At 36.0% G+C, this 27,043-nt stretch overlaps 1 protein-coding gene across 10 annotated transcripts in view; it reads right to left on the bottom strand.

The window, feature by feature from the left end:
• Positions 1 to 27,043, bottom strand: part of UTRN (utrophin) — a 523,567-nt gene that overhangs the window by 201,881 nt on the left and 294,643 nt on the right. For all 10 annotated transcript variants that reach the window (XM_030268143.4, XM_072927046.1, XM_072927038.1 and 7 more), the window contains 8 exons: positions 26,628 to 26,713; positions 19,820 to 19,977; positions 17,296 to 17,462; positions 14,735 to 14,846; positions 8,227 to 8,363; positions 6,561 to 6,599; positions 6,271 to 6,336; positions 2,811 to 2,876 (listed from right to left, as the gene is read on the bottom strand). In XM_030268143.4, coding sequence (XP_030124003.4) covers positions 2,811 to 2,876; positions 6,271 to 6,336; positions 6,561 to 6,599; positions 8,227 to 8,363; positions 14,735 to 14,846; positions 17,296 to 17,462; positions 19,820 to 19,977; positions 26,628 to 26,713 — 831 coding nt within the window. The remainder of the gene's footprint in view (positions 1 to 2,810; positions 2,877 to 6,270; positions 6,337 to 6,560; positions 6,600 to 8,226; positions 8,364 to 14,734; positions 14,847 to 17,295; positions 17,463 to 19,819; positions 19,978 to 26,627; positions 26,714 to 27,043) is intronic.

The following is a 27,043-nucleotide window of genomic DNA, read 5'->3' as shown; positions in this document are numbered from 1 at the left end:
TACAGGACTACTCTAACAATTTTTATTTTCATTCTACTACACCATGATTTATCAAATTGTGAGGCATAGCTTTCTGTTAGGAACACTACTTATCATTCTTTGTTATAAAGACTTAATTTTTTCCTTATGCTCATTTTAATTTGTGAATAGGTAAGTCTGATTTAAAGACAGAGATGCTTCTGCATGAGTTAAAGCCAAATAAAATCCATCACAACATTCTAGCCTAAACATTTGGAGCTGTCTAATGTCAGAAGATGAAATGAAGAGAAAACATTTCTACTCAGTGTATTTGTAGCAGAAAATTCATGCATGAGTGAGAGCATTAGAATATTTTAAAAGAAGCTGGACATACTACAGTAGAGACCGTGCCTTTTTTCTTTTTTTTTTTTTTTTGCTATCTACAACTATTTTTCTGATTAAGGAAAATGCATTTTTAATGCATTTTCTTTAGAAAAGGGGAGGGTTGGAAAAGCTTAGTCAGAGAGATAAAAGTCACAATGACATTCAAGAAAACAGTCTAGTTAAAACCCAAGAATTATCTTTGATGAGAGCTTTCTTAATCAAATGGCATATTGCAAAACATTCCTGAAAATAAACTCATTATGTTCAACTAAGAGCAGAAGTTCTCTTATTCAAATGTAGATGACTTCTTACACATAATCTCTGAAGCATGAAGAAAGTTAAAAGTATTGTGAAACTTGACAAGACCAAAGAAGTAACTTTCAAAATCGAGTCCTACACTGCCCCTGTTCTATATTCACAGTAAACTGAAGGACTCTTCAACACCAATAAAAATAAGATAATGAAGCAGAAATCCAATTATGAGAAGTAAAGAATTTGATTTCCAAATTAGTAATTGTTGAAATAATACTGTATTAAAAAAAAAGTCTGGCTCAGAGCTCTACATCTGCACTGAAAAAACATGTATTCAAATTTCAAATTGCTCCTTTGAATTCTATCCATTAGAATGGTTACACCATCCCTATTTCTATGTTAAATGGAATTAAAAAAAATAAGATTAGGTTTGAACTATAATCCTAAACTCACAGTGTTTCAGCAATTTGTGATCCAAACTGGGATACAAACTTCACAGCTCTGTAGTTCCCTGCAAAAACCTCCCCATCAAGAAGGGCTGTCAAGCACTGTAACAGGCAGCCCAGGGCAGTGGTGATGCCTCACCATCATTGGAGGCATTTAAGAGAGGTAGATGTGGGCACATGGGAACATGATTTAGTGGTGAACTTGGACAGTTGGATTAATGACCTAAATGATTCTATGAATATCGTTTAAACCACAGGCCTTCAGAATTTTGAGTACTTCAGTACTTATGCCTTAATGAGAGTATGCATTGTAATCTGCAAATAAAACAGAAGGTGCCATTGTGTACAAGGTTACTTTATTGCCCATATTTTGTTTGTGTAACAGTCCCTTGACTGAGACCTAAACTCAGAGGTACCTCTCACTCGGTACACAAGTCTTGATTATTTTTCTAAGGAAAAGGAATTCAGGGAAATTGCTTTAAAATCAACAGCTGATTTGCCAGTAAAAATCAAGCATACACCCTGCCTTTCACCATTGGGATGGATGGTTGTTTTGTCTTTGTATATGAGTAGGCTCATTAATTTCAAAATACACAACTCAAGTGTTTGAGCATTTAGCAGCCTTCAAGTTTGCAGCTCTCCTGCCAAATAACAGTATGTTTGCTCTTCTTTTGTGGAAGGGAAATCAAAAGGGAATATTTTGGCTGCATTTCTCTCACTGGTGTGTGCCAATGACAGAAACACATTAAAACAGTTTGCATGAAAAATTTTTATTTAGTATGTAAATAGAGTTAATTAATCAGGAAAGAGGCAACGTTTAAAGGGGGTCACATGTGCTTCTTTCAAGCAAAGTATTTTAAATCTCAAATTGTTAGTACACTACTAGTGTACTACCTATCTATAAATATATAGAACAATTTCATAATTAAATTTTAAAACAGTAAATGAAAGTATTACTGAGACCAACAGTATTTTTTAATTAAAGCTGAACAAGACCATTTCAGTTTTCCTCTTTAAAAATGCTGATGGTATTTGTTAATAACTTAGAAGAGGGAGAGTCCTACAATGCTGATTTAATTAACTGAACTGATGATAAAGTGAGGTTAAAACATTTGCTTCTACACTAAAAAAAAACAAACAAAAAAAAAAATTAATCCATCAGCAATTCAAGGGGTTCTATGTTTTCCAAGCATAGAAACAATGCATTTAAATTAGTTTTTACAATAAAGGTGATACATAATATGAATAAAAAAAGAAAATTGGTAAAATTAATGTAGGACTATGTTTTTTACACAGGATAATTCCAGGTACAAACAGATGAATCAGCAGCCAGAAAACTGAAATATAAACAAGAAGCAGCAACACTGTTCTCGCGCAGAAGAATCTTCAAAGTACAGATGATTTTTTATTTTAATAAGGAAGTTGTCTAGGGTCTAGCAAAAGCCTAGAAAAGGTATTTTTTCTTTTATACTATGATAAAAGCAGAAAAGGAATACAAAGTAGAACACACAGATCTGTGGCCTTTTACAAGCCACATGAACTATCCTCCCTTTTGAACCAGAATGGCTGACAAACAGAGTTCCCATACACCCTCAAGTGAACATCATCAAGTTTTACAACTGGTTCTTGGAATAATTTAACTTATGGAGGAATCTTTGGCCTCATACTTATTAGCTGCTCTCACTGGCACTAATCCCTGTGTTAGAGCCGCTGAAGATTTTATCCTATAACCAAAGTTCCTGAGAGCAGTAGTGAGTCGGAGTTACTTACACGCTTCCTGTGGTGGAGCTGCTGTCCATGAGGAAGGAGCCATTGGTCCTTTCCATCTGTGCAAGCCTGAAAGGCAGGGAAAGACCACAACTTTCAGACAACATGCTGCACAATTTAAACAGAGGCAGTGGGAAAATAAATTCTACTTAGAAACAGCTCAGGTATGGCAATCTTTGTATACATGATTAAGAATAAACTCCTAGATTTTGTGATGAAAACCTATAATCCAGGGGACTTTTATGCTATGAAACTTGTGCTATGATTAATTAATTCTACCTTGCCAAATAACAACAAAAAAAGTGTATTTTCTCCTTCTATCATAATTAACATTAGCATCACCACAACTCGTATGGCAAAATTAGTTAAAGAGATGTTTTCACAGATGGTTTTCTTTTTGAATTTTCTAAAGCTGAACTAACAAAAGAGGATTAATCCTTTTTAAATATAGTACATGAAACATCTGAAATTATGCTCGGCAAATAATACCACACTGTGGACAGACAAGTCCTGTGAAACAGAACAAAAAGCAGTATAATTACAGGGAATCATTGCCTACATTTCCTCATTTTGGAAGCAGATTATTAGACTGTATATACAAGGCCACACAGTTCTTTAAAATCAAAGCAGAAATTTTCTATCTATTCAGGTTTCCAGGAAAGATGTACCTTGTGTACATAAGAGACAGACATAAAAATTTAGGAACACTTACTACTCTATGCATATATTCAACTGCACCAAATACAGCTATTTCTTTTACTATAAAGATATCTTAATTTCACATATATTTTTGCAAGTGCATTATGCATTACTATAGACATCTTCAAACTTCCTTTTGAAGGGAGTAGGCAAGGCCCTAAAGATCAGGGAACTCTGGTGACTTATTGTAGAATGGAGCAAGTTTGCCCTTCCCTATATTTGTTAGTATTCCTGAGGTAGAAGAAGAATAATAAATGAAGGCACACACTGGATGCCATCTTGATTGTCTGTTCCACTTTGGCTGGGCTGGGACATTGTGCTTCAACATCTTCCCTGAAGGGAAGAGGATCTCTGAAGTGACTCAGGACAAATCAGATCATCTCTGCTCTAGGACATCTCAAACAAATCTAGTTCACAGTAAGCAACCTGCTTACAAGTAACATATTTATAAAGCTGCTAAGCTCAGCATCTTTAAATCTTTTGATGAGACATAATTTTAGAAATTAATCTTCATAGTCCCTTTGTCACAGAGGGAAGTAACACAACCCCCATTACTTTTAAGAGAGAAGCACCTGCCCTGTATCCCTTAGAGAGTAACGGATATCCCAACTCACAAATGTAGATTATATTATTATTGTCACATTTAGGATCTCCAACATTAATGAGGATTTGTTTGGGATACTGTATGGAACCAGCAGATAGCCCTAATTGAGGAGACAGCAAAAGGAGACAGCAAAAGGACCCCTAGAGTTGCAAAGCACCTTCAAGATAGGATAAAAACTGAAAGCTGAGGAAGGAAATCAGAAGCAACTCAGAGGTGACACAGCACAACAGAACAGGGAAATGGTATCTGATTCCAGGCAGGGGATTTTGTAAACAGAAAAGTGGGAGCTGAATCTTCTCCAACCAGTGACAGTGAAGGCTTTAAGCCCTAATATATTGTTTCTGCTGGGCAGTGTCTTATTAGGGAAGCCCTGATAATATTTCTTTAAAGATGCTTAGCTGAAAAAACCAGGACAATAAAAAAGATTTACTATTGTATATGCAACAAAGGACACAATAAAAATTATAGGAAAGACACAGAATTATGTCTTCTTTTTCTAGATTTTATTACTAGAAGAAAAACAATCCTGACTAGTTTTAGACAGATACCTATGAGGCAATTAGTAGTAAGTTTTCGATTTTGCTAAGCCGTGTTGGCACACAACAGGTACAGATTTAGGTTTGTATGCTGAATGATAGTTCAGTACTACACAGTCCACCTTCAGCTCATCCTAAACAGAACTGGTAAGAGGTGAGGGGGAGGAGATGGAAAACAGCTATTGAACCTAGAATCTCCACTGACCCTTAATGAGAGTCCAGATTTTGAGCTTTATCTGGGCACAAAAAGCCACAGTATTGTGGCACCATAGGCTGAAAAAAAGACACAGATAGACAGAAAATTCTTTCATCTCTCTAGAGAAATTTCATTTGTCTGGTTCAGGGGTTTTAATTGATCACAATATGGCCTAAGTTACAGAATCAAAGAAATGACGAGCGTTTCATATGAATGACGTTTCAAATAACTGAAAACCTCTGTAATGACTTTGTATGTCATTGTGCTACACTACTAATGAAGGATGAAAATATTTGCTGTTGGGGGACAAAAAAAAAATAGGCTGACTGTGGGTAGCCCTTCAGCTTTATTTCCTGTCCTATTTTCTCTTGCTGCAAAGATCAAGTGCAGCATATCCTAGGCATTTAAAAAACTAGTCTGAAGATTTTTAAGGTGCCCATAAATAAGAATGTTATTAATTTAAACAGGTACTCTGGATTTTTATTCAAAGAAATGAAAAAGTTTAAATTGTTTTTGAGTTACAGAGATCAGATACAAGAATAAAACCACTTAAAAAAAACCTAGACAGTTCCCATGGTACTTATTTTTGAGAGGGTGTCTGTGGTAAATGTTTCATCATCATCATGCCCTTAACTACAGATGACAGGAAATGGCCTTGAGTTGTGCCAAGGGAGGTTTAGGTTAGATACTGCCAAAAGTTTCTTCTGTGACAAGCAGGTATTGGAATAGGCTGCCCAAGGAAGAGCTGGAACCACCTTCCCCGGCAGTGTTCAAAAGGTATGTGGGGGTGGCACTTGGGGACATGGTTTAGTGGTGAACAAAGTCATGCTGAGTTCCTGGCTGGGCTTGATGATTTTAGAGGTCTTTTCCTGCCTTAATGATTCTGTGATCATCAGCTCTGAATGTACAGAAGTGAGTTAACAAAACCCAGAGACAGTGAGATGGACTTAGCATAGCAGACATTTTATCACAACAGGGACTAGGCTGGCCCCACAAAAGCCACAACATAAAACATCTGTAATTACAACCTACCCTGCTAAAAACCAACAGTAATGCAGAGCATCAGTCTACCACAGAAGAAAACAAAACCTTGGATCTAATATCCTACTGAGAAAACCTATATACAGAACAAGTTCAGTTTATTTCAAAGGTTAAAAATGAAGAAAGAAACTAATAATGGCACTTTTTAGAAATAATGCAATTTTGCAACAGCTTCCATTCTGTATGAGAGATGATAGATTTAAAACATGTATTTTGTTTTTAATATGACTGTAATAAGAAGCAAATGATTTAAAAATGTTTGACTTACTTCTAAGTACAGAGAATTATATATTTTTAATTAATAATATCCAACCAGTAGTGTGTATTAAAAGCTTCAGAGATCAACCACAAAATGCAATGAACTAGTGGGAAACATGACTCTCTTACCTAGTAGCATACTGTTCTATCCTGGAGTGTGTGTCATCATGAAACAGCTGTGGAGACTGGGATGGACTAGTTTAAAAATAATAATAAAAAAAATTAGTGATGTCTAAAGCAATCAATTATATAGACAACATTATTTTTAAATCAAGTTAGACTGATGACAAATAAATACATGCACAATATTCCCAAGGGCGTTATTGCTTTGGGTCAGCCATGCCCTCTAGTTCAGGGACATCAGATTAAAAGAAAACAACTAGCAAATGAGTCCAGATAAAGCGGTTCTGCATACTCACTCATATTGCTCTGGCCACATACTGATGAGAGTGATAGGACTGTAAGGAAGACACACACAAAAAAAAAAAAAAAAAAAAAAAAAGAGAGAGAGAAAGAATGAAACTATGAATCAAAAACTTCAGTATCATTTCAACAAGAGAAAGCTGGAGAAACACAAAATATTTTAGATATTTTAAACAGCAACCCACCCTGAACAAGTAACAATTGATGCAGAAAAGAGACAGCAACAAATACTTGTCATGGAGAGACAGAAGACTGACATACATACTTTTGTTACATAAAAATCAATTTTTTAAAAAATCCAAATCAGTGTTATTGATTGAACTGCCATTCATAAACCATAATAAATTAATTTAAATTCTGCTCAAGCACTGGAACTTTCATTTTAAAGTAAACAATAAAATGTATTAAAAAGAAGTGGTGTGCAAAATCCTCACCAATAAGCCTCCCCTATAAGTCACAGTTATCAATGCTTCTTTCCCTTATGCATAAAAATAATGAGGTAAATATATCGTATTATATTCTAACACTTGAATAACTATAAAATATTTTTTATTTTATGTATTTTTTTATTAGAAGGATTGTATTACTGAGTTTTGCCACCTGCAGGGTGGAGAACCAATACCAAGAGTTTTCTCAGCATGGTGCTGAAAATTTATTTGTATATTTCCCACACGACTGGACCAACAGAATTTTATCCTGACCTGTGATTATAGTTTTATCATTCCAATTTCTGGCAGCACTGGCAAACTTTCATCACATTAAAGCAGCTTTGATTTCCTGTATGGGTGGCAGCTGAAGACTGTCCTGGTGGGTAACATTTAAATGTGCATTGCTTCCTTAGAAGCCAGGCTATCAGTCAGGCAGTTTTCAGATTACTTCCTCCTGTCTTTCAAACTGCTAATGAGAAAGTTTTGTTTACTTATTGCAAATGAAAGGCACAGCCCTACAGTCATGAAAGCCCTCAGACTGTGGCACTGGCACCGAGCTGCTGCGTGAATGCAGAGTGTCTTTGCTGAAGCCTTGGATGGGCTGTTGCTAAGTGGTGCTGTGTTCAGACAGGGCAGCAGTGCCACAGACTCCAGGATGTGAGGGACAGTCAAGCCATGAAATTAATTCTACTACCCTGTCAACACATCTTAATTTTTGCTCTTGTAAGAGTGTCTTTTGCTGACAACTGCCAAGTGAGTAAATAAAGTGGAGCACTTCTGTCAGCACCATAAATAATACCATGGAGACACTGAGAGTGCTCTCTCTGATTAGGCCACCAATATTTCTGAAGCCTGTAGGACTCTAATTAACTCAGACATTTCTAGTTCCAGGAATTTTGACATAATCAAATAAGCAGTGCAGTTCCAAAAACCCAGTGTCCTCAAAAGGATTCTCTGTAAAATAGCTATTCAGCCCCTGCCAAAATCACCTGCTTTGTCCTTTACCATGGACATTGTAAAGTCCATGGCTTTATAATACAATGCTGATAAAAATCTAAGCATAAAATATGTTAATTTAAAAATAATAGAGAAGATCTTCAAATATTGTGAAACAATACAGAATAATATAGCACAAGGCTCTGCAATTGTTTGCTATCTTTTGAGTTTCGGCTTTTTGCTTCTGATGGAACAGGCTAGTGACTCCAGAAGCCACTGCTCTATAAACCAAGCTTACGTCTCCAGGTTGTCACCCTCCAACACTGTTTGCACAGGTAAGTAGCCAAGTCGGGGATGCTTTGCAAAATACTTCTTTGACCGGAATTTATTCTTCAGCACCTTTGTGAAGTCCCGTACGTCTTCCCCAGATGTTGTCTTAAAAAAAAAAAAAAAAAAAAAAGAAAGAAAGAAAATTCAATATTGCTAAATAGTGCTGATTTAATGTCAATATTATTGATTAATACTGCTGGTACTGTTCTGAAAAAGAATACAAGGAAGAACTTTAAAATTTCAATTATGCTAAAGTGGCCTTTGTAGTGTCCTGAGATACAATAATAATACTAAAAATTAATATTATGCACCCAAAAATACTCTTCTACTGGAAAATAACAGCAAGGCTTCAAATTCCCAGCAATAAATGCATCTACCAATTACTTTATAAATTAAAGACAATTTGACACAGGTTCAAGTCTTAAGCTAAACATTTTTATCCAGTCTTAAAAACAACAACAAAAAAAAAACCTTCAATTTTTGAGAAACACTTTAAAAAGGGCAAAAATCAATTGGTAAGAGATAGCCCTCACTGCTTCCTATACTAGACCTACAATAGAAAACTTTACCACAAGATGGGAATGGTATGTGCTAAAGCATTCTCTGCTGCACCCGACAATATTTTCATAAGCTTTTTCTTCAGTTACCAAATCTCTTCCTATAGGATTCTGCCACTACCTGTAATATTCCACAGTCAAAAACCTGCACTGATGAAATCGTGGCCAGTATACAGACACTGTTCAAAAGCACAGGCAGGCCTGATAAGAACAGTTGGTTCCTGAAGTAACAAACTCTGATTCAGTGGTCTCCTTACTACCATAGAGTAAGATTAGGACATGGACTACCCATAAGATTCTACAAGTCTAAATTTGCAAGTTACAATCAACATCATCCATCTCTCCCAGCAGCTTTTTTTCTGGTCCTGACTGATGCAATCTCTTCCAAAACTGGTAAATGCTTAGTCCCATCCCTCTTTGCTCCCTCCCTGCCCATCACCCTGTCCTGAGAACAAAATTAAAATTTATTTAACTGCTTTTAAAAATCCCTTTAACTAGTGATAATCACAGCAATAATGGCAGCACTACTGCCATTATTCAGCTAACTTCTGCCACAAAAGCAGGGACACATACAGGCATAAAATACAAGGCAAAAATGTCAATAAAGAGATCTGCAAGAAGAAACAATAGTATACAGTCTGCCTTTTAAGTGTATGTACTCACACTATGCTGAGTATTTCAACAGAACATCCCCTTCCAACCAGAATTATTGAGCATTTTCTCCTGCAACTGCAGTAAAGAAAGCATGGCCATTCACCTCCAGAATTACCTGAAGATTTGCAACAGCTTTTACAGACTTCCAGTCCAGGCTCTGTAACAAACTACAAATTGCATTTCTGTACCCTCTGCTTCGGGAGAAGTCTGTTAGCATCAAAGGATGCCAAAGCCAATGGACAACCATGTGGATAATAGATAGGAAGACTTCATATAAAAAGATCTGAATGGATCTTTTTATTTATCATATTTGTCATCTTTTTCTCAAAGTACTACAAAGAGGCCTAGAGGCAGGTCAGGCAAACTATTCTCTGCTGTCAAAACCTAAAAATACTTCCGTATTCATCTATATGTTTTAATGTATGTATAATACATGCAGTTACAGACTCTGTAATGTATATCAGATGAGCAGTAAAAATAGTAAAATAAAATGGTGGTGGTAGGAGCTTCTCATATGTGTCTTTAAAAAGTAGACAACAAACAGAGCAAATTTGTGACCAAGGGTTGTTTGAACCTCTGAATTTTAATAAAAGCAAATCCATGGAGTGTTCACAAAATCATTCTCAGAAAGCATCTCTCCAACCACTGCACCATGCAAAGGATTGCTTTCTTTCATGCAACAGTTACTTCAACAGATGGAACTCTGCCCCAAGGCCAAGGAATGAAAGTTTTAATACCTACACATTGTAGAAATAATGCCAGACTTTTTCTCTGGTATATTCTTTATTTGGTATGACAACCTGATTCTCGGAAAGAGGACTAATATGACCGTGTACTGACTGAACACTGCAAATAATAACCAGTGAAATTTGAGCAGATTTGAAAGAATCTGTTTGAATTTACATGCAATTAAAGTGCAACTCTGAAAAACGTCTTCTAATTTTTTTTATTCTTTTGGGCATATAACCACAAAATGCAATCCAATCCAAAATCAGGAGAAGGGAGATGTACTGTAATATTTTCCTTTAAAAAAAGAATAGCTAGGAACTGTTTTGTAGAATCTGTCTTCTAAATTAAAACTAGCAGGCACCTTGTACACTTCCTTACATCATGACATCTTGGCTATTTCCACACAAATCAATAGTACAAACAGCACCATTGCTACAGAACTACTTCAAAAGCAAAGAAAAAATACTTTCCTTCACTGAAAATTCAGTCCAAAGACCATGCCTTCAAACTGAATTTAAAATCTCAGTTCTTAGAGCAATACAAAGTTCAAGAAGAAACATTTAATACTCATGGCTGCCATATACAACTTAAAAATCCTAACAATTGACAAACTGGTATCAGTGCTCTTCAATACAGCAGCCAGGCACAAACAGAGTTATAAGCAACAAACTAAGATACAATTACTTGTAATCCAATAAAAATTTAAGAAACCAGGAAAGTGGTAGAAAAAAAAAAGAGCATGGTGAAAAACATTTTCCATACATATCTTAAAAACCCAGCTGGTGTATGCTTTCAGTATATTGGAAATAGAAAAAGTATTCATTGGTAAAAAAATAATACCAAGATTGTAATAAAGTAATTGTGGAGCTGTGAACTACATAACATATAATATAAGAATTAGAATAAATATATGAAACATGAATATATAATATAGAATACTTATAATACATATATATTAATTTTTATTTACTTCTCACTATTCTCTTTTTCAAATGGAAGCCCGTGTTCTTATTCCTCTCCTGCACCTAGCTATGTAAAAGGACTAGTCTGCATCTAAGTCATCATTCTCTTAATTACATTTATTATAGCTAACACAAAGCCAATTAGCTGTTTTAATATACACAGAAAAACTGATTCCCAGAAAAGATGTGAACCTCCCTAATATATGCTGTCATTAAGCCCAGCCACATTAATATAACACAATTGCCACTACTGAGAGGATTTCCAATTCAAAAAAATCTAAAAACAAACCGTATAGGTAGTTATGTAGGTCTACTCCCAAATTAGAGGCTAGGAAAATCTAACAATATTTTTACACATCTGTGCAAAATTCTACATTAAAAATCTTATTTCTCCATCTTTTCAGACAAAGCTTATGTAAAGATGAAAAATAAACTAGAACAACTTTGTATTTCTACTACTTAAGAGAGAATTATGTTTTCACATGCGTCTCACACCCATCTCTAAATCCTGGATGAGAGAAAAGACATACCTGAAGTTATTATAATGATTTTTTTCCCCAGCATCAAGAAAACCAAATTGCAAGCTACGACAAATGCAAAATGGCATTACAGATTAGAATGCAGTAACTACATGGAACTATGAGGAGCAAATGGTCCTAATCTGAAATTATGAAGCAATTCTTACCTAAAGCAAATATCACAAAAGTCATTGCAATAGAGAACATATTCCTTAACCCATTCTCCAAATAATTTTAAATTTGATAAGAATTTATTGTGCTTCTGAGAAATCCCTTTATACCCTACATGGAACTGCTCACCTGAAGACAATTAAATGGTCTTCCATCCCTCTGTGACTAAGTTCCAGTTCTAAATGTCAGCTTAAGTAATGGAGGCATTTTTTTACCTGTTTTTTGCTAGTATTCTTGATAAAAATGTATTAATATGCATTAGCAGTTAAGAAAGCGAGACTAGATTTTATTAATGCAGTTTGATGAGTACATGCATTTGTACTATGCTTTTCAACACTGGCCAAGAAAGCAACATTTTAACATGAACAGCCTTTGAATTCAGTTAAAAGGCAGAATGGATGCACACTTCATCCATTATATAATGGATTCTAAGGAACAATTCAGTGGCCTTTGGTGCTTTTATTTGATTTCACAGATCCTGGTCTACGCTATTTTTCAGGCATTATTCCATTTAAACATATAAGCTATTCTACCTACTGCAAAAAATTTTGCGGTTCTTGACTACTGTATTGTATTTAACGAGTTCAATATGTAGGGAGGTTTAACAACAAATTAGTATACCAACCACAGCACATTATTACAAATAGTAAGAATAAATAATACAGGACTCTTTTCATAAAATCAATTCTTTATTTCAGACCTAGACCACATAAGGCTAGTTAAAATAGCTTGCATATGGATACTGATTATGAAAGTCTAACAGGCATCTAGGTCTGTTCATATAATGGGTCATTTCTTTTTACAGAAATGGTCGTAGCAGAGTGTATTTACATCAGGACCTAAATAAAATTCCAGTTCTTCATATTCAGCTTCCAAATTAACCAGGGTCGGTGCTGGACCTCTAATTGTATGCATCACCTGCCATTTATTTTGTTCTGTTCTACTTAAAACTTCCCCAGTTTCCTTCCTTTCCCAGTTTTTACACTGGCCTTCATTCATTCACTCTAATCAAGAATGTAATTTTACTCCCCTTATTACCCCATAATGGAGTCACCTCATTCCTCCTGTATTTCATGGAAAGAAGGGACTTTTGCCTTATGTTACCTTATTTTACACCTAATATTGCTTTAAAACTACATTTTTTTCTGCAGCAGTAACAAAAATTTTCATTATAATATAAGCCATCCCTATTTCCAGGGAAAGAGAGGATTACAGCCATTTCCAGAATATGTTTTTCAGTTTGTCAGCCTTTACTCGTAAATGAGATGGCTCACTGTTACACAGTGTGAACTTGTTTAACAAGAGCTGAAAATTCATCTTAGATATCAAATCTGCTGCTTCAGACAAAATCTGGAATTCATTAGAAATATACCATCATGTCCTAGGGAAAGTACAATACCCCACACTAAATGTAACCTGTATTTGACTAACTCAACAGGAAGGATATCTTATCCTGCAGACCAGCAGCATTATCTGTTTCAACACCCCTTACAACTCAATTTCTGAATTTTCTGCATATTACAGGCATTAACAAAGAATATTTCTGTTCCATTAAAAATGAGGTTTATAAGGAGAAAAAAAAAGTAAATTATTAATGTCTAATCATAGAGCTCCAAATCCTGAGGCTAGAATAGTCACGTGATAAATTATAATAAACATTAAAACCAGCTGAAAAACAACAAATCTACTTTAAAAATATTCTTCGGAGTATTCCCTAACATGCCAATTTATCATTAAAATACTAGCATTTGGTTATAGAATTAATGAAAATACATTAACATGACTCATTTTTTTCTGACCATAATGAAGTAAAAACACTATTTAATAGAATTTGAATTCCGTCACAGGAGACACGCCAGACAATAAAGAGGGAAAACACAGTCCAACAACTACAACAAAAGAGTTGTACTTTTGCTAATAGAAGAACCCACAGAATCTTGTAACACTATTGAAAATTGGCTCTGTTTAATCCGCTCTAGTTACATTCTGGTTTGAATGTAATTTTTCTGAACATGCAGACCTTTCACCACTGTTGTGTAGAGCACATATGAATTATCGTATTAATTAATTTCTAAGGTTAAATTCTTGACTGTAAACAGCTATCTGATAAAAAAAGCATGAGTGGTATTTTCGTGTGGCAACACAGCCACTCCTTCAGTTAAGAAAGATTCCTAGGAATCTCCTTAAAAATTTGTGTTTGAAGCATCATTAGGAAAATACCGTGTTATAAAATTAATTTTTGTCAGCTACCGCTGATAAACATTTCACACCATTTCTGGTTAGAATCTTCACACCATTTCTGGTTAGAACCTATCAATTCTGTTTATAGTTTTTTTTTTTCCAGCTACACATCGACTTTTATATATCCCAGTAAATAGCAATTACACAACAGAATGAAAAGCAGTCTATTTCTAGCTACATTTTCATGAAGCAAAGAAATGCTGGACCTGAAAACCCAGCCCCCTAAAAATATTAATGTGCATTACTAGAATATTAAATACTCTTTGCAATAAGAAGAGCAATAGTAAAGCAAGTCCTTTTTCTCCGACATGTCCTCACCCTTATCGTGTGTGTATATATGTTAGTATACAAGAACAGCAGTTACTTTTAATATTCAAGCTCTGTTTTACCAATCAGATGTGAAGTTTAAATTCTCTCAGAGGTGGATACTGCTACCCATTTATATAGAATCCAAATACTCCCTACATAAAATCAGCAAAACCTGAAAAGTTCCTGATGCCTTCCAAAGAGAAAGGTAGGAAGACAAGCCATATTAAACATATGTAAAATACATCCTGGCTAGTTAACAAAGATTATTAAAAAAACATTTAGACTTCATATCTGGGTTATTATCTATTAGAAACACTGAGCAAATTGGTACTTACAGGTATACAATACTCCACCATTGGATAATGCAATTTATGCCCCTTTGCTGTGCGGCCAGAAAAGAAACAGCTCTGACAGACATCGTAGTTGAAATGTTTTAAGCTCCGGTACCTGTGGGGACATTAAACAAAGTGATTAGAGGTTTACTTCTAATGAAGCCTCACATAGCAAATTACTCTCTGAAATGGGTCACCTGCTTTTCAGCAGCAGCAGCAGCACAAGGACACAGTGAGTTTGTTGGGAGTAGCTCAGAGAGAATTTTAAAGTGTGTGAGTGTGCATAACCAGAACGTGGCACAGCCAACACTCATCACGGCTGCAGGCCCAGGGACAACAGTGCACTGCAGCGGCTGCAGGGGACACAGGAAACCTGCATCCCTCTTAGTCCACAGAACCTTCCTACACTACACACCTCTCTGGGTATTTAAAAGTTCCTGTCTCCATATCAACAGAGCCATCTGAAATGCATTACAGAGTCTGTAACTGCATACATCAATCACCTGCTGCCCAAGCAGCTTTGATGCAGAAAATCTTACAGGCATCAGCTTCATTGATGGACTGGGAAGAATTTATAATTTTAAAGTTTTTACTGACTTTAAACTATATTTCTTTAGTTCTTTTTTTCCTCTATTTACTATTTGTGTATTATCTCAAAAAAACTTTTATAAACCAGACTGGTTTATTTCAGTTTTTATATCAACAGTTAAATTAAAGGTTTATAAATGATTTTGATGCTCAGAAACTCTACACACATTTCAGAAAATTAAATTTTCAAGAATTCATAAATTGTAAGAATAATTTAAAATTCAGTTTAAAATATACAATGATTTGTTTACTTTTAGTTGATTTTTAAGAGAGTGTATGTCTAAATAGGCTAACAAACTTCTACAGTATCCCTTGTACAAAATGTAATCACCGGGAGTGTGATTTATATATTTATTTAGACTAAATCACAAATTCAATTCCAGATTGCAGCCACTGTTTCTATGTTATGGTTGTTTTGACTGGATGAGGTTATATCATTTGTATGAAACTAAAATGAGCTAACTGAACCAAATTGAATAGCTACTGAATATTTAAAGTTTAAATTAAACAGCTTCCTGAGAGCAGTTTTCAGCACCCATCCACATTTTTCCCCTGTTGAGTTTTATGTTTTGTTTTGCAAGACAATATGTGTCTATAAATGTAAAGGTTCACTTTAAAAGATGCTGATCCAACTTGTTTATAATCTTTTCTCAGAGCCAATGCATTAAATGGCTACATTTACCTTCTGCTAAGACACTAGATGCTTTTTGCTGTTGTTGCTTTTTGTTGTTGCAGATCTCTAGCTTCATTGTAGAAATTATTTAGAATGGCCCATTCTGAATGGATCTTTTTATTCTTTTCTGTCTCCTTGCCCTCCTACACATAGTACAACTTAGACAACTATAACATAGCTGAGCTAGAGCTTTGCCACCCTATGCTTCTTCAAACAATAATAAAGACAGAAACACTTAGAGAATTTCATCTCCCTTTAAGACGGGCAACAAAATTTGATTGGCTTATTGCAAATACTCAAATACCTATATACTCAATTACCTATATTTATAATAAAAAAGGAAAAAGAGGGTTTCTAGCTCAATCTTGTAAGATTTACTAAAGCCAGAATTCCAAAAACTAGGCAAGATGAATCTGACCTCAGGATTGATATTATTATCCTCTAAAATAACAGTAAGATGAAGAACAGAAAGCATGATGATCAAAAGTTACTCGTCTGCCTGAATACCTAAACAAAAATCTTAGAAGCACTTACATGATAGACTGCTTTACATTTTTCCTAGATAATACATTAGACTCCATGACCACAGTAGCAGAAAAAGCCAGTTATGCTTACCTCTAGCTCTACCTTCTACTGAAGATTTTGGAGATGGGGGTTGCATCACTTTATACAATGGAGCAATCAATTTACAAATGCATCTTAGTCACAGAAATACTTAGTAAGGGGACCAACTACAGTTTAGGAGAATAATATAGAGAATATTCCCCATGTAACTTTTTCTTTCAGAATTCACAACTTTCTTTGAAAAGACAATAGTTAGATTATGTTCAGGGACATAGACAGGGACTTTGCAAGTCTCATCACAGCCGCTTATCAGTGTTTCTTTCAAGCAAGGAAAGATTGATGTTGAAGGGTGTTTTATACTACCTGGCATAAGTTAGTTTCCAAAGCCTTATGCAGGAGAGCAGAGAGAGAGAGTCCATGTTTTTTCTTACTGATCATCTTTTGATCTTATGTTTACAGAACACATGGGGTGTGCTTATGCTTCATTTGCTATCTCTTGGATCCACCAATCCACCCTGTGCCTCTGACAGCCACAGGAGCACTGGGTGTCTAACAGTGGCACTGCATGAGTCAGAACTGCACTGGCTCAGGCCACACAGTGGCCTTACCATGGGTGACAAATCCCATCTTAAAGAAGGAAAACAGTGGGAAAATAGACAGGAAAAAACTTCACTTGTTGGAAGTCTTCAAAATCTGGATATTTTAAGAGAAACATTGCACCTAACACCTCTCCTCTTACCTAAATCCAACAATTGGACACTCCTTGCAGATGTTGCACTTGGCCTGATGTTTTGCTGTTTCTGCAGCTGCCACACGGTGTAGAACTGGTAACCACACCATAGACTGTGGTTCCAAGCGCATCCAATCTATGAATTGCTTTACAGTTATTTCTGGCTTATTGTGGTTCTGTGGAGAGAAAAAACCCGCATCCAAATTTAAAAACAAAACAAAACAAAAAAACAAAACAAAACAACAGACAAGTTGATTTTCCCAAAAATCCACAAGTAGATTTTCCTTAGAATTCTATGGAAAAAAGACCCCAACAACCTGCATGAATTCTTTCCATGACATCCAAAACCATTTACAGGACACAAGAAAAAACCTCAATGAAAATTAAAATAAAGAAAACAAGTTAAGTCAGTAAGACTTTAGAAGACTAAACAGCTGTGATAGAGTGGACAGATGGTAAGAAAGATGGAGGACATAGTACAGAAGTAACAGACTGTAAAGCTGTCTTTCAATTGAAAGGACTTGAAAAGTAAGTATGAGCACACTCTGCATGTCAGACATACTGAAGACATGGTTATGTTCTGAGTTAAGATTGATGACAAAATGCTAGAAGTCAGTAATGTTTGCATGCGTGTACTGATTGCCCCAAGACTCATCAACTTTTTATTGTGTTCTAAGCCCAAAGTATTCTTTCTAGTTAGCACATTAAACATAATGCGCGCACACACACAATAAACAAACAAACAGGCAAAAAACAAGAAAGGAATTTGCCATTTATAGCCAGTCACTGCAAGATTCAGAGGTAATGTATTAACATGATTGTTTCAAAAAGCAAGCAGACGCACTTCCACATTTTCTTCAAGTTATAACCACCAGGGAAGCCTAGCTACAAAGGTATTGTATTCATCAAATTTTTCAGCAATAACAAAAGAGCTTAATATTTTTGAGCTCAATTGAAGTAATAAAATAAAACTTAAAATGAAAGATTTCTTAAATGGAAACACATGATGGAAAGCTTCTTAGCCTACTCATGGTCCAAGTTCATTTTTCGCAATAAGAAGGAGAAGCATGAAAGAAAAAGTGTTTCTTTCTCACCAACAAAATGCTTGTTTTCACTGGGCTGAGATAACTGACATGCAACTGCACATTTTCTCTATGCTCTCCTAACCAGGGACTGAAATTGAAGTACTCCTGTGAGATGAGGGATTGCAACCTCATTATCAGTATAATTGTAATAATACATCAAGTATTTAAAGAGTATCTTGCTAATACCCCGGCCACCCATAATTGAATAGCATGGGAGATGGGTTAGATCCTTGAGGGACATAAAGGTCATTCTTCTGTCACACAGAAAGTCTGTGAATAATAAATGAAAAATTTATTTCAGCATGACTCAAACCACTCAAAGCCAGTGATAGATAAGTCAAGCACCATCCCTTATTGTCTGAAGCAGCAATGTTAAAACATCAGGGGAAGCTTTAATTGGTCAAACCAACTTCCATAAGTACCTACCAAACTATTCATGACCTGGACAAACACACTTCCTATCCTAATTGCTTGAATCCAGAAATTAATCTAATAGTTCTGGAAAAAAGCCAGCATAATTGCATTTTTCAAAGAACTGGAAAAAAAATGTAGAAATCTCTATGAAAGAATTGCAAAATAAAATCCTCTGAAAGTTCACTAAAATCTTTAATGTTCAATTCAATAAAATAAGAAATATCCAAGTCAGTAATTTTATGTAAGCCACTGTGTATTTTTAATCCATATACAATTTCTGACAATGCTCAGATCAACTGCTTTCACAAAAATAATGCACTGAAACAGTATGGCTATCACTAGCTAACATTTGGAGCCTTAGGCATTCTTGAAAGTCAGAGTTAGTTGTGTTCCATTACAACATTCTGTTTTTAATTCTCATCTTCTTTAAACAGACAGACACTCCTTGCAGCCTCATTAACCCCCTGCATATAATGTGGAGCTTCACAGCAGGCTGCAAGAGCTTTATTCCATGTTCTGATCTACTCCATAAAGGCTCACAATATAAAAAAGACTACACTTGAAGTTTCATGCAACTGCATGGTCTTTTGTCAGCAACATAATGCTAAATAATTTCCTGGTGCACAAGGTCAAAAATTACTATCAACATCATTTTCTTGCTCTGTTGAGATCATGCCTCATTCCAGCTGGAAAAAGCATGTTGTTCTCACAGCATCAGGTTGCTTTGAACAATGCAAAGCAGGATAATTGGCCACTACAAAATTTTTGAACAGCTTTTAGAGTTGCAAACACTGTCAGAATCATGGAGATTTATATATTCTTTTGGTGAAACAAAATCTGTTTGATCGTTCCCAGCTGCATTGTCACATGAATTTCCCATACTTAGTTGCAGGAGCATATTAATTTCTGTTCAAAATTCAGCAGATGTTTTTATTTTCCTCTTTTCTTTTTACATTAGCACATATAAGTGAATCTGTAAAATTAAAAGAGAGTTTGGTTTTGTTTTGTTCTTCACATGGAGGTCTTTATCTTACCTGCTGGAAACAGCTGCGCACACTGGGCTCAATGTTGCTGCCACCGAAGGCTGCCACTTCCCCAAGCTGTCGTGGGATCTGGATGGCATCATGAAGCAGAAGGCCCAGCTGCCTCTGGTCACACATTTCTGTAGGGCCTGCCACCTCCTTGAAGAGGTCTGCAACATCAACAAAAGACACCATCTTGTTCCATTTCCATGCACACCTCCTTTCATTCAGTAATGCTGCAGGTCAAGCTTTTAATTTCTGCATTATTGTCATGGTTACAAATGGCCACTGTCCCAAAACCTTCATCTAATCTTGATTCATAACCATTCAAATGAGAAAAATAAGACATATAAATGAAGTTATATGGGTTCTTATGGCACATAGTGGACAGGAAGGTGATTTGAGGAAGCACAGCTTCACCAGCAAAAATTCCTGCCTGACTTACCTAATGACCTTCCATGATAGAGTGACTACATTACTGAACAGGGGCATGACAATCGATGTCACCTCTCTGGATTTCTGTAAGGCTTTTGACACAGTCACTCACAACATCCTTGTCTCTAAACTCAAGAGAGATGGATTCCATGAGTGAACTGTTAGATGGATAAGGAATTGGTTGATGTGGCCAACTACAGGGCCAACAGCTCAGAGTCCCAGTGGACAACAATGACGAGTGATGTCCCTCAAGGGCCCATACTGGGACCAGTGTTATTTACTATTTTCATTAACAAAACAGATGAAGGGATTGAGTGCACCCTCAGCAGGTCTGCAAGTGACAATAAGCCCAGTGGTGTGCCTGACACACCTGGAGGATGGGATGCCATCTACACCTGGACAACCTGGGAACCTCATGGGGTTCAACAAGGCCAAGTGCAAGGTGCTGCACCTGGATCAGGGCTACCCGCAGTATCAGCTCAGGCTGGGAGATGAAGAGACTGAGGGCAGCCCTGTGGAGAAGGACTTTGGGGTGCTGGAAGATGAAAAGCTGGACAGCCTAGAAAGTCAACCGTATCCTGGGCTGCATCAGAAGCTGTACAGCCAGCAGACTGAGGAGGGTGATTCTGCACACTCTGCTCTTGTGAGACCACATCTGGAGTACTCAGTCCAGCTTTGGGGTCTCCAGCACAGAAAAGACTGTTGGAACAGATCCAGAAAAATGCTACAAAACTCATAATAGTTTCGATGCTCCATCACTCTGAAGAAAGGCTGAGAGATTTGGGGTTGTTCAGCCTGAAGACTCCAGGGAGACCTTATTGTGGCTTTTTCGTAACTCAAAGAGGCCTTATAAGAAAGCTGGAAGCACAGCTTTTAGCAGGGCCTGTTGCAATAGGACAAGTAGTAATGGTTTTAAAACTAAAAGAAGGTAGATTTAGATTAGTTATTAAGAATGAAATTTTTTACAATGACAGTAGCAAAACACTAGAACAAGCTGCCCAGAGAGGTGGCAGATGTTCTGTCACCAGCCAGACTGGTTGCTCTGAGCAACCTGATCTGACGATGACCCTGCTCATTGCAAGGCAGTTGGTCTAGATGACTTTTTAAAGCCCCTTCCAAACCAAATTATTCTATGATTCCATGAAGAATGAAATAATATTTCAGATATCCATATTGTATGCTAAAAAACTATGTCATGCTTCAGTTGGTTGGAGATAGAAGCACAATTACTCTGAACTTAAACTGGAAGTTACCACAAGTCAGAACTGGCCATATCAAATAGCTTAAAGCAAGAACAGCAGCCAGAAAGACAACTTGGGCTAAACAATAATCACATTTTCTTCCTGGATAACCATGTCTACTTCCATATATTTTTCCTTCACTGATTCCATTTTCCTAAGGCAGATGTCAAGCCCTGCAGTATAAATGGATGAACCAGAATGACTGCAACAAAGGAAAAAATTGATGCTGAAAGGGATCAAGAAAATGTTTTCATATACAGGTACTGGTAAGGAATATAGTGCTTGTATCTACACTCACAGTAAAGCACTGAGTTAATAGACCTGTCAGCACTACAGTTATTATTTCTCATGTACTTTCTTAACATGTTTCCTTGATTGGACAATTTTAATTGCTAAAATGCTCAGCTAAAAATGTTAATGTTCCTGCCAACAATTTTGATTTATGAACTCCATAGCTGTGTACATTAGCACTCAGTCAAGAGATTAATCTTTTCTGAAAACATATTAAATGCTGAGTTTATCTAAGAAATATTTTTTGATTCTGCGATTTGTACAAATTACAGAAGAAATGGAATCAAACCCCAAGTAATCTTAAAAGAAAAAGAATCAATTTATATTATGCCCTTACTTTTTCATGTTTCCCATCAGAACAATGACCAATAAATTAGAAATAAAGGACATTTGAAAATTCAGTCTGGCTGCGTTTCTGATCAAGAAAAAGCCAACCTTTGTTCAGAAACACTCATGAGTAACTCTTATTACATGGTATAAATTGTTTTTCCCTTCATTTGGACTAATTGGCAAACTTTGCCAGTGTGCTTCAGAAAGTCTGGGCACAGCTTTTTCTTCTCAAAGGAGGTAGAAGCAGAAGAAAGGATCTTCACAAAAAAAAAAAAATCCAGATGACTGAACTAATTTTTAGATTTTATTGTATTTTTCTCATCCTTTCTTGCCTAGTCAAACAGCAGTCCACTCAGTGTTGTGAAAAAAAAAAACAACAAAAAAACCAAACACAGACAGAATTAGGGGACAGAATTAGAACTGCACAGCTGCAGGCTCCTCTTGGCAATCCCAGATGCTGGCTATCTTATTCAGCTGAGGATAGGACGGTTTTTCAATTTCTAAGAGTCAGTTTAAAAAACCTGATAGTATATTTTAAAAAAAAGGAAAAAAATGGTCTTATTTTTTTTGTTTGCATCAGTCTGCAGTGGGAAGAGGCCATAAAAGAAGGACAATTCATTAGCTGCTGGAGCTGGGAGGCAGTAATTTCCTAAGTCTTAAAACTTCAGTTGACTGTGGGGCTGGTAAGTAGAGGAAAACAATAGGACAGGAGAGGTAAAAGTGATTAGCTAGGAGGAAAACAGCAAATACCTTTGAGGAGCTCAGTCTCCTCCAAATCATTTGTTTCTTAACACTGGCAGCTGTGCTAGTGAAGACCAAAGACTGTCCAGGTGCAGGGAGTTAATGGATTGTACCCTCTTTTCCCAAACCCCTCAATGCTTTCAATGTGGCACACAGGAGGAGAAGCTCCAAAACTGAAGGCATGGAAAGTGAGAATGCTCTTGTTATCTGGCCTACCTACTCCAAATAATCCATAAGCTATTTCCTGGCAAAGGAGGCATGGCAAGAACATCTCTCAAGTGAGAGATGGAGGAGAGCCTGTTCTAGCTCTGATATCGATCACCCAGGCACCCTACTCACCACCAATGGGAAAGAGACTCCCTACATCATCCCCCAGCAATCTCAAAAGCCACAACCTCTTCTAAATGAAATTTGTTACCTTGCACATACACACTAAAGGAGTTTCAACAAAAAATACATTGATATAAAGGTTGAACTGTATAAGGGACTCTACCAAAGTACAAGAATGACTGAGGAAGCAGACAAAATATTATTCATATCTGAGTTGTATGAAAAAAAGAGAAACCAGGAAAAGATATATCAGTTAAATAAATTCAGCCTCACACTAGTATTTCGAGGATTACAGCCAGTGGGACTCTGGAACTTAGCTGGACAACCTGGAAAAAGAAGTACTTAATGGTTGATAAAGAAAGGATAATTGAAAATATTGAAAAGTTTAATGAATTCCTAACAAAAGGACAATAAGATAGCAGAAAGATGTCCACAACCCACATTATGTTGCATTGTCAAAAATAGAATGCACATCCTCATTTCTTCTTTTTTTAGTTAGTTCCAAATGGTTTGAAAATTTACAACATAAACATAACAGTAAAAAAACCCCACCACATTCCAAGGATGTGGTACATCACTTGAAAACTGAACTGCTTCGAAGGTGAGATTTATTAAGTAGCCCTTCCTTTTCATCTCAAATCATAACGATTTTGCACATTAAATGGTATGATACAAAAGCTACACACTGTAAAAAACTCCATATGGGTTTTTTTTTTCTGTTCTGCTGCTTTGGGTGTTAGAAACAAGTGTAAAGTGAAATACATACAAATGTATTCTTATGTAGCTCACAAGTGACCCTCCTTGTCAGAAGAGAAAGCAGAGAATAACATGGTTATGGCCAGACCAGGACATTAGCCTCAACAATAGAAAAGAAGCCTGAGACTGCTCACCCCAAAGCATAGATGTAAGCAACCCACAATTACTGAATTACTTTTGCAAGCCCATTTTTATTCTCAGGAGCATTCGGGCATGTGCTTGAAGTTAAGCATGTCTTAAACATTTTCAAGAACAGGCATTCTTTAACTGAGGCTTCAGTGTTTCCTCTAAAGCAATTGAGACTTTTAATTAAAGATCCATTCTCATGTCAGCCCTGAAGACTAGACTCTTAAAAAGAAGCTTAATTAATTTTTTTTTTAAATCACAAAAATTTCTCTGTCAAAACATTTTTTAAAAATGTGTCATATGAAAAGATCCTACCTACACTGGAAATGAACATACAATCTCTAGGAAGGCTGAGCAGTTGAGCAGCAAACATTCTGGTCAAGAGTTTTACAAAAGAATTAAGGGTTCATCCAAAAGTTTTTAAAACAAGAGAACTTGCTTATTTTAATACCAACTACTCTAAAAAGATTTTGCCTCTCCAAGTCTAGCACATTTTTGGAACATTTTCGGCACAGTCTGTGCTCTGCTGAGGGCTCTAACCACAACCATCCGATGGCTGTCACTCTCAGAAGAGCCAGCGATTGACAACACCTCAGCAACTCTTAGAAGAAACAGCCAAAAGGAGAAGCAAATGCCAGGATTTGGTCCAAGAAAGGGAAAAATCAAAAGGCAGCCATTTAGCAATAAGCACACATGTTTGGAGGTCCTGTTTTTTTTTTTCCAAGAGACTGACTTTCTTGAAAATACTCAGGAATTCCATTACAATTTTCACTCGAGGACTGAAAACACAGTAGATGTGACAAAATTTCTCACAAGAGATGATTAGTAGGATATGACAAAAAAGAACCAAAAGAGCTTACATAAAAAATGAGTGTGTGACAGCTCGTGCCAGAGGACCCCAAAACACTGACTTCAAAGCCACTACAAAGCAAGAACAGTACCTGACACACTTTGTTAGCAAAATTTCTTTTGGATTAAAGAGTTCTTCTGTGACAATTTTAAGGTTCATAAGGACAATAAAGCTAACAAAGATATAAAAGCCTGGCCCATTGATCAGAGCAGGAGTTACAACATAAAGTATGCATTATCTGACTATTAATTCTCTGCTTCAAGAATGCGAGCAACTACTTTAATTTCAGATGTATTTCAGGTTGAAGTTACCATCACTAGGTACAAAAGTCTTCTGAGACTTATTCTCTACTAATTTTTTTAGGACTTCTCACAGCATCCTTTGAAGTCCATCTTGTTGACATAAATGATATAAAATCTGTAGCCAACCACCAGCTGCCATTTTAATATTACTACTAAACACAAAGCAACAACATAAATATGAAGCTGGCCAGGTAATTTCCTTATTCTGCTTCAGTTGTGTATTTGGCAACTGTATACTAATGTATTACCAATAGCAATTTAACAGGAATTCTCAGGTTTTAGTTCTTTAAAACCATCTCTTCCTAGGGTTATCAGTTTATCATCCACAGCCTAACTCCTACACTTTATGAAAGCTTTTTATTTCACACAGAACTGCAGATTACCTTCTGAATTGTCATTATGGAACAAAGGTATGTCCATCAAGCTCTTTTTTAGTTATGGAATACTTCACATGTATGTCAAATGACAGAAGGAAACTAAACACCCCAAGTCTCAGTATGCTATTCAGATGTCAAAATATGTCCCAATGCATAAAACACCTCTACTTTTGTTCAATGTTAATAACTAAGTTTACAAGACTGCTTATAAATGTTCTAAAGGAAAGCAGAATTTTTTTTGCAGAGCTCCAAAGGTACATGGAGTGAATTCAGTCTCTCTGTAATTTTTTTCATGGGTTTTCAAAATGAGTCAAGGAACTACTGTAAAGAATAGCTAATTTAAGTTTATGTGCATAATATGTAAATGTCCATCATCTAGAATGCTCTAATATAGTGCGTCATCTTCTTTTCTGTATTTGTCAGGGCTTTTTTCCACAAAGTTACTCAATTCTCTTCTGGTCCTGCATTTATTTTTATGAAATATCTTTATATTACTCAGTATTTCTCAAGCTTATGAGATTACTAAAATCAACGTATTTTAAACTTTCATTGTGCAATTCTGGCAGAAAGCACATATACTGGAAAACTGTTTTTAGAGTTCAGACAGTCTTTCTCGTAGACCACTAAATACAGTTGCATGATTTTGATGTATTCCCTTGCTTTATCAGCCATATCAATCTGATGCAGTCAGCACTAACTTGCTTTTTCCCTAAACAAAAAATATACACATACAAGAGAGAACAGAATAAAATATAATACTTCTATATCTTCCACAAAGCTATATTCTCCTTTTCTTTTGGGGACTGCAGTACTGTGACTTCTGACAATTCAGAATGGACAGCAATACTTTCCAGTCAAGATATAAATCATACTTTAATCATTGTTACTGGTGATAATGAAAAGAATTCTCTTTTACTTACTCAAAAGAAAACTACCTTGGCACCAGGCATGAGAAATATTTTACTGAAAATTTTGCTAGGTGCTTTGTCATTGTACATGACTTAATTACATAAGTATTTTGTAAAATAAATTCTTCCTTACATCTGTACTTCTCTTCCAGAAGGCCCTTAGAAAGAGACATCAAGCCAATTTTCAGGGACTGCACTCGAATTTTTCCAGTTCGGCCACTGAAATTATAAAGACAAGACAATTTAATACAGTTTAATTTTATTTCATTCCAACTCAAGTCTATTATATAGTACAAAGACATTGGAGAGGTATATTTCAAATATACTTCAGATCTCAAAAAAAACATTAACATTAAAAATCACATTAAGAATTCTTCCCTTATAAAAGCTCAGCTTGTCTTCCAAGTGGTTTTATGTGTCAAAACAGCTTGTATTACTATAAAAAACACAGACATTTAGTTCTGCAAAGTTCTGAAAGTAATTTATTAATGTGATACACACAGAAAAAAATACATGAGCACACAGCAGGAAGGCCTATTACTCAGTGTG

Source organism: Taeniopygia guttata, chromosome 3 (genome assembly GCF_048771995.1).
Source record: "Taeniopygia guttata chromosome 3, bTaeGut7.mat, whole genome shotgun sequence".
In the NCBI taxonomy this organism is placed as follows: domain Eukaryota; kingdom Metazoa; phylum Chordata; class Aves; order Passeriformes; family Estrildidae; genus Taeniopygia; species Taeniopygia guttata.
This window is presented reverse-complemented; position numbering and strand designations above follow the sequence as displayed.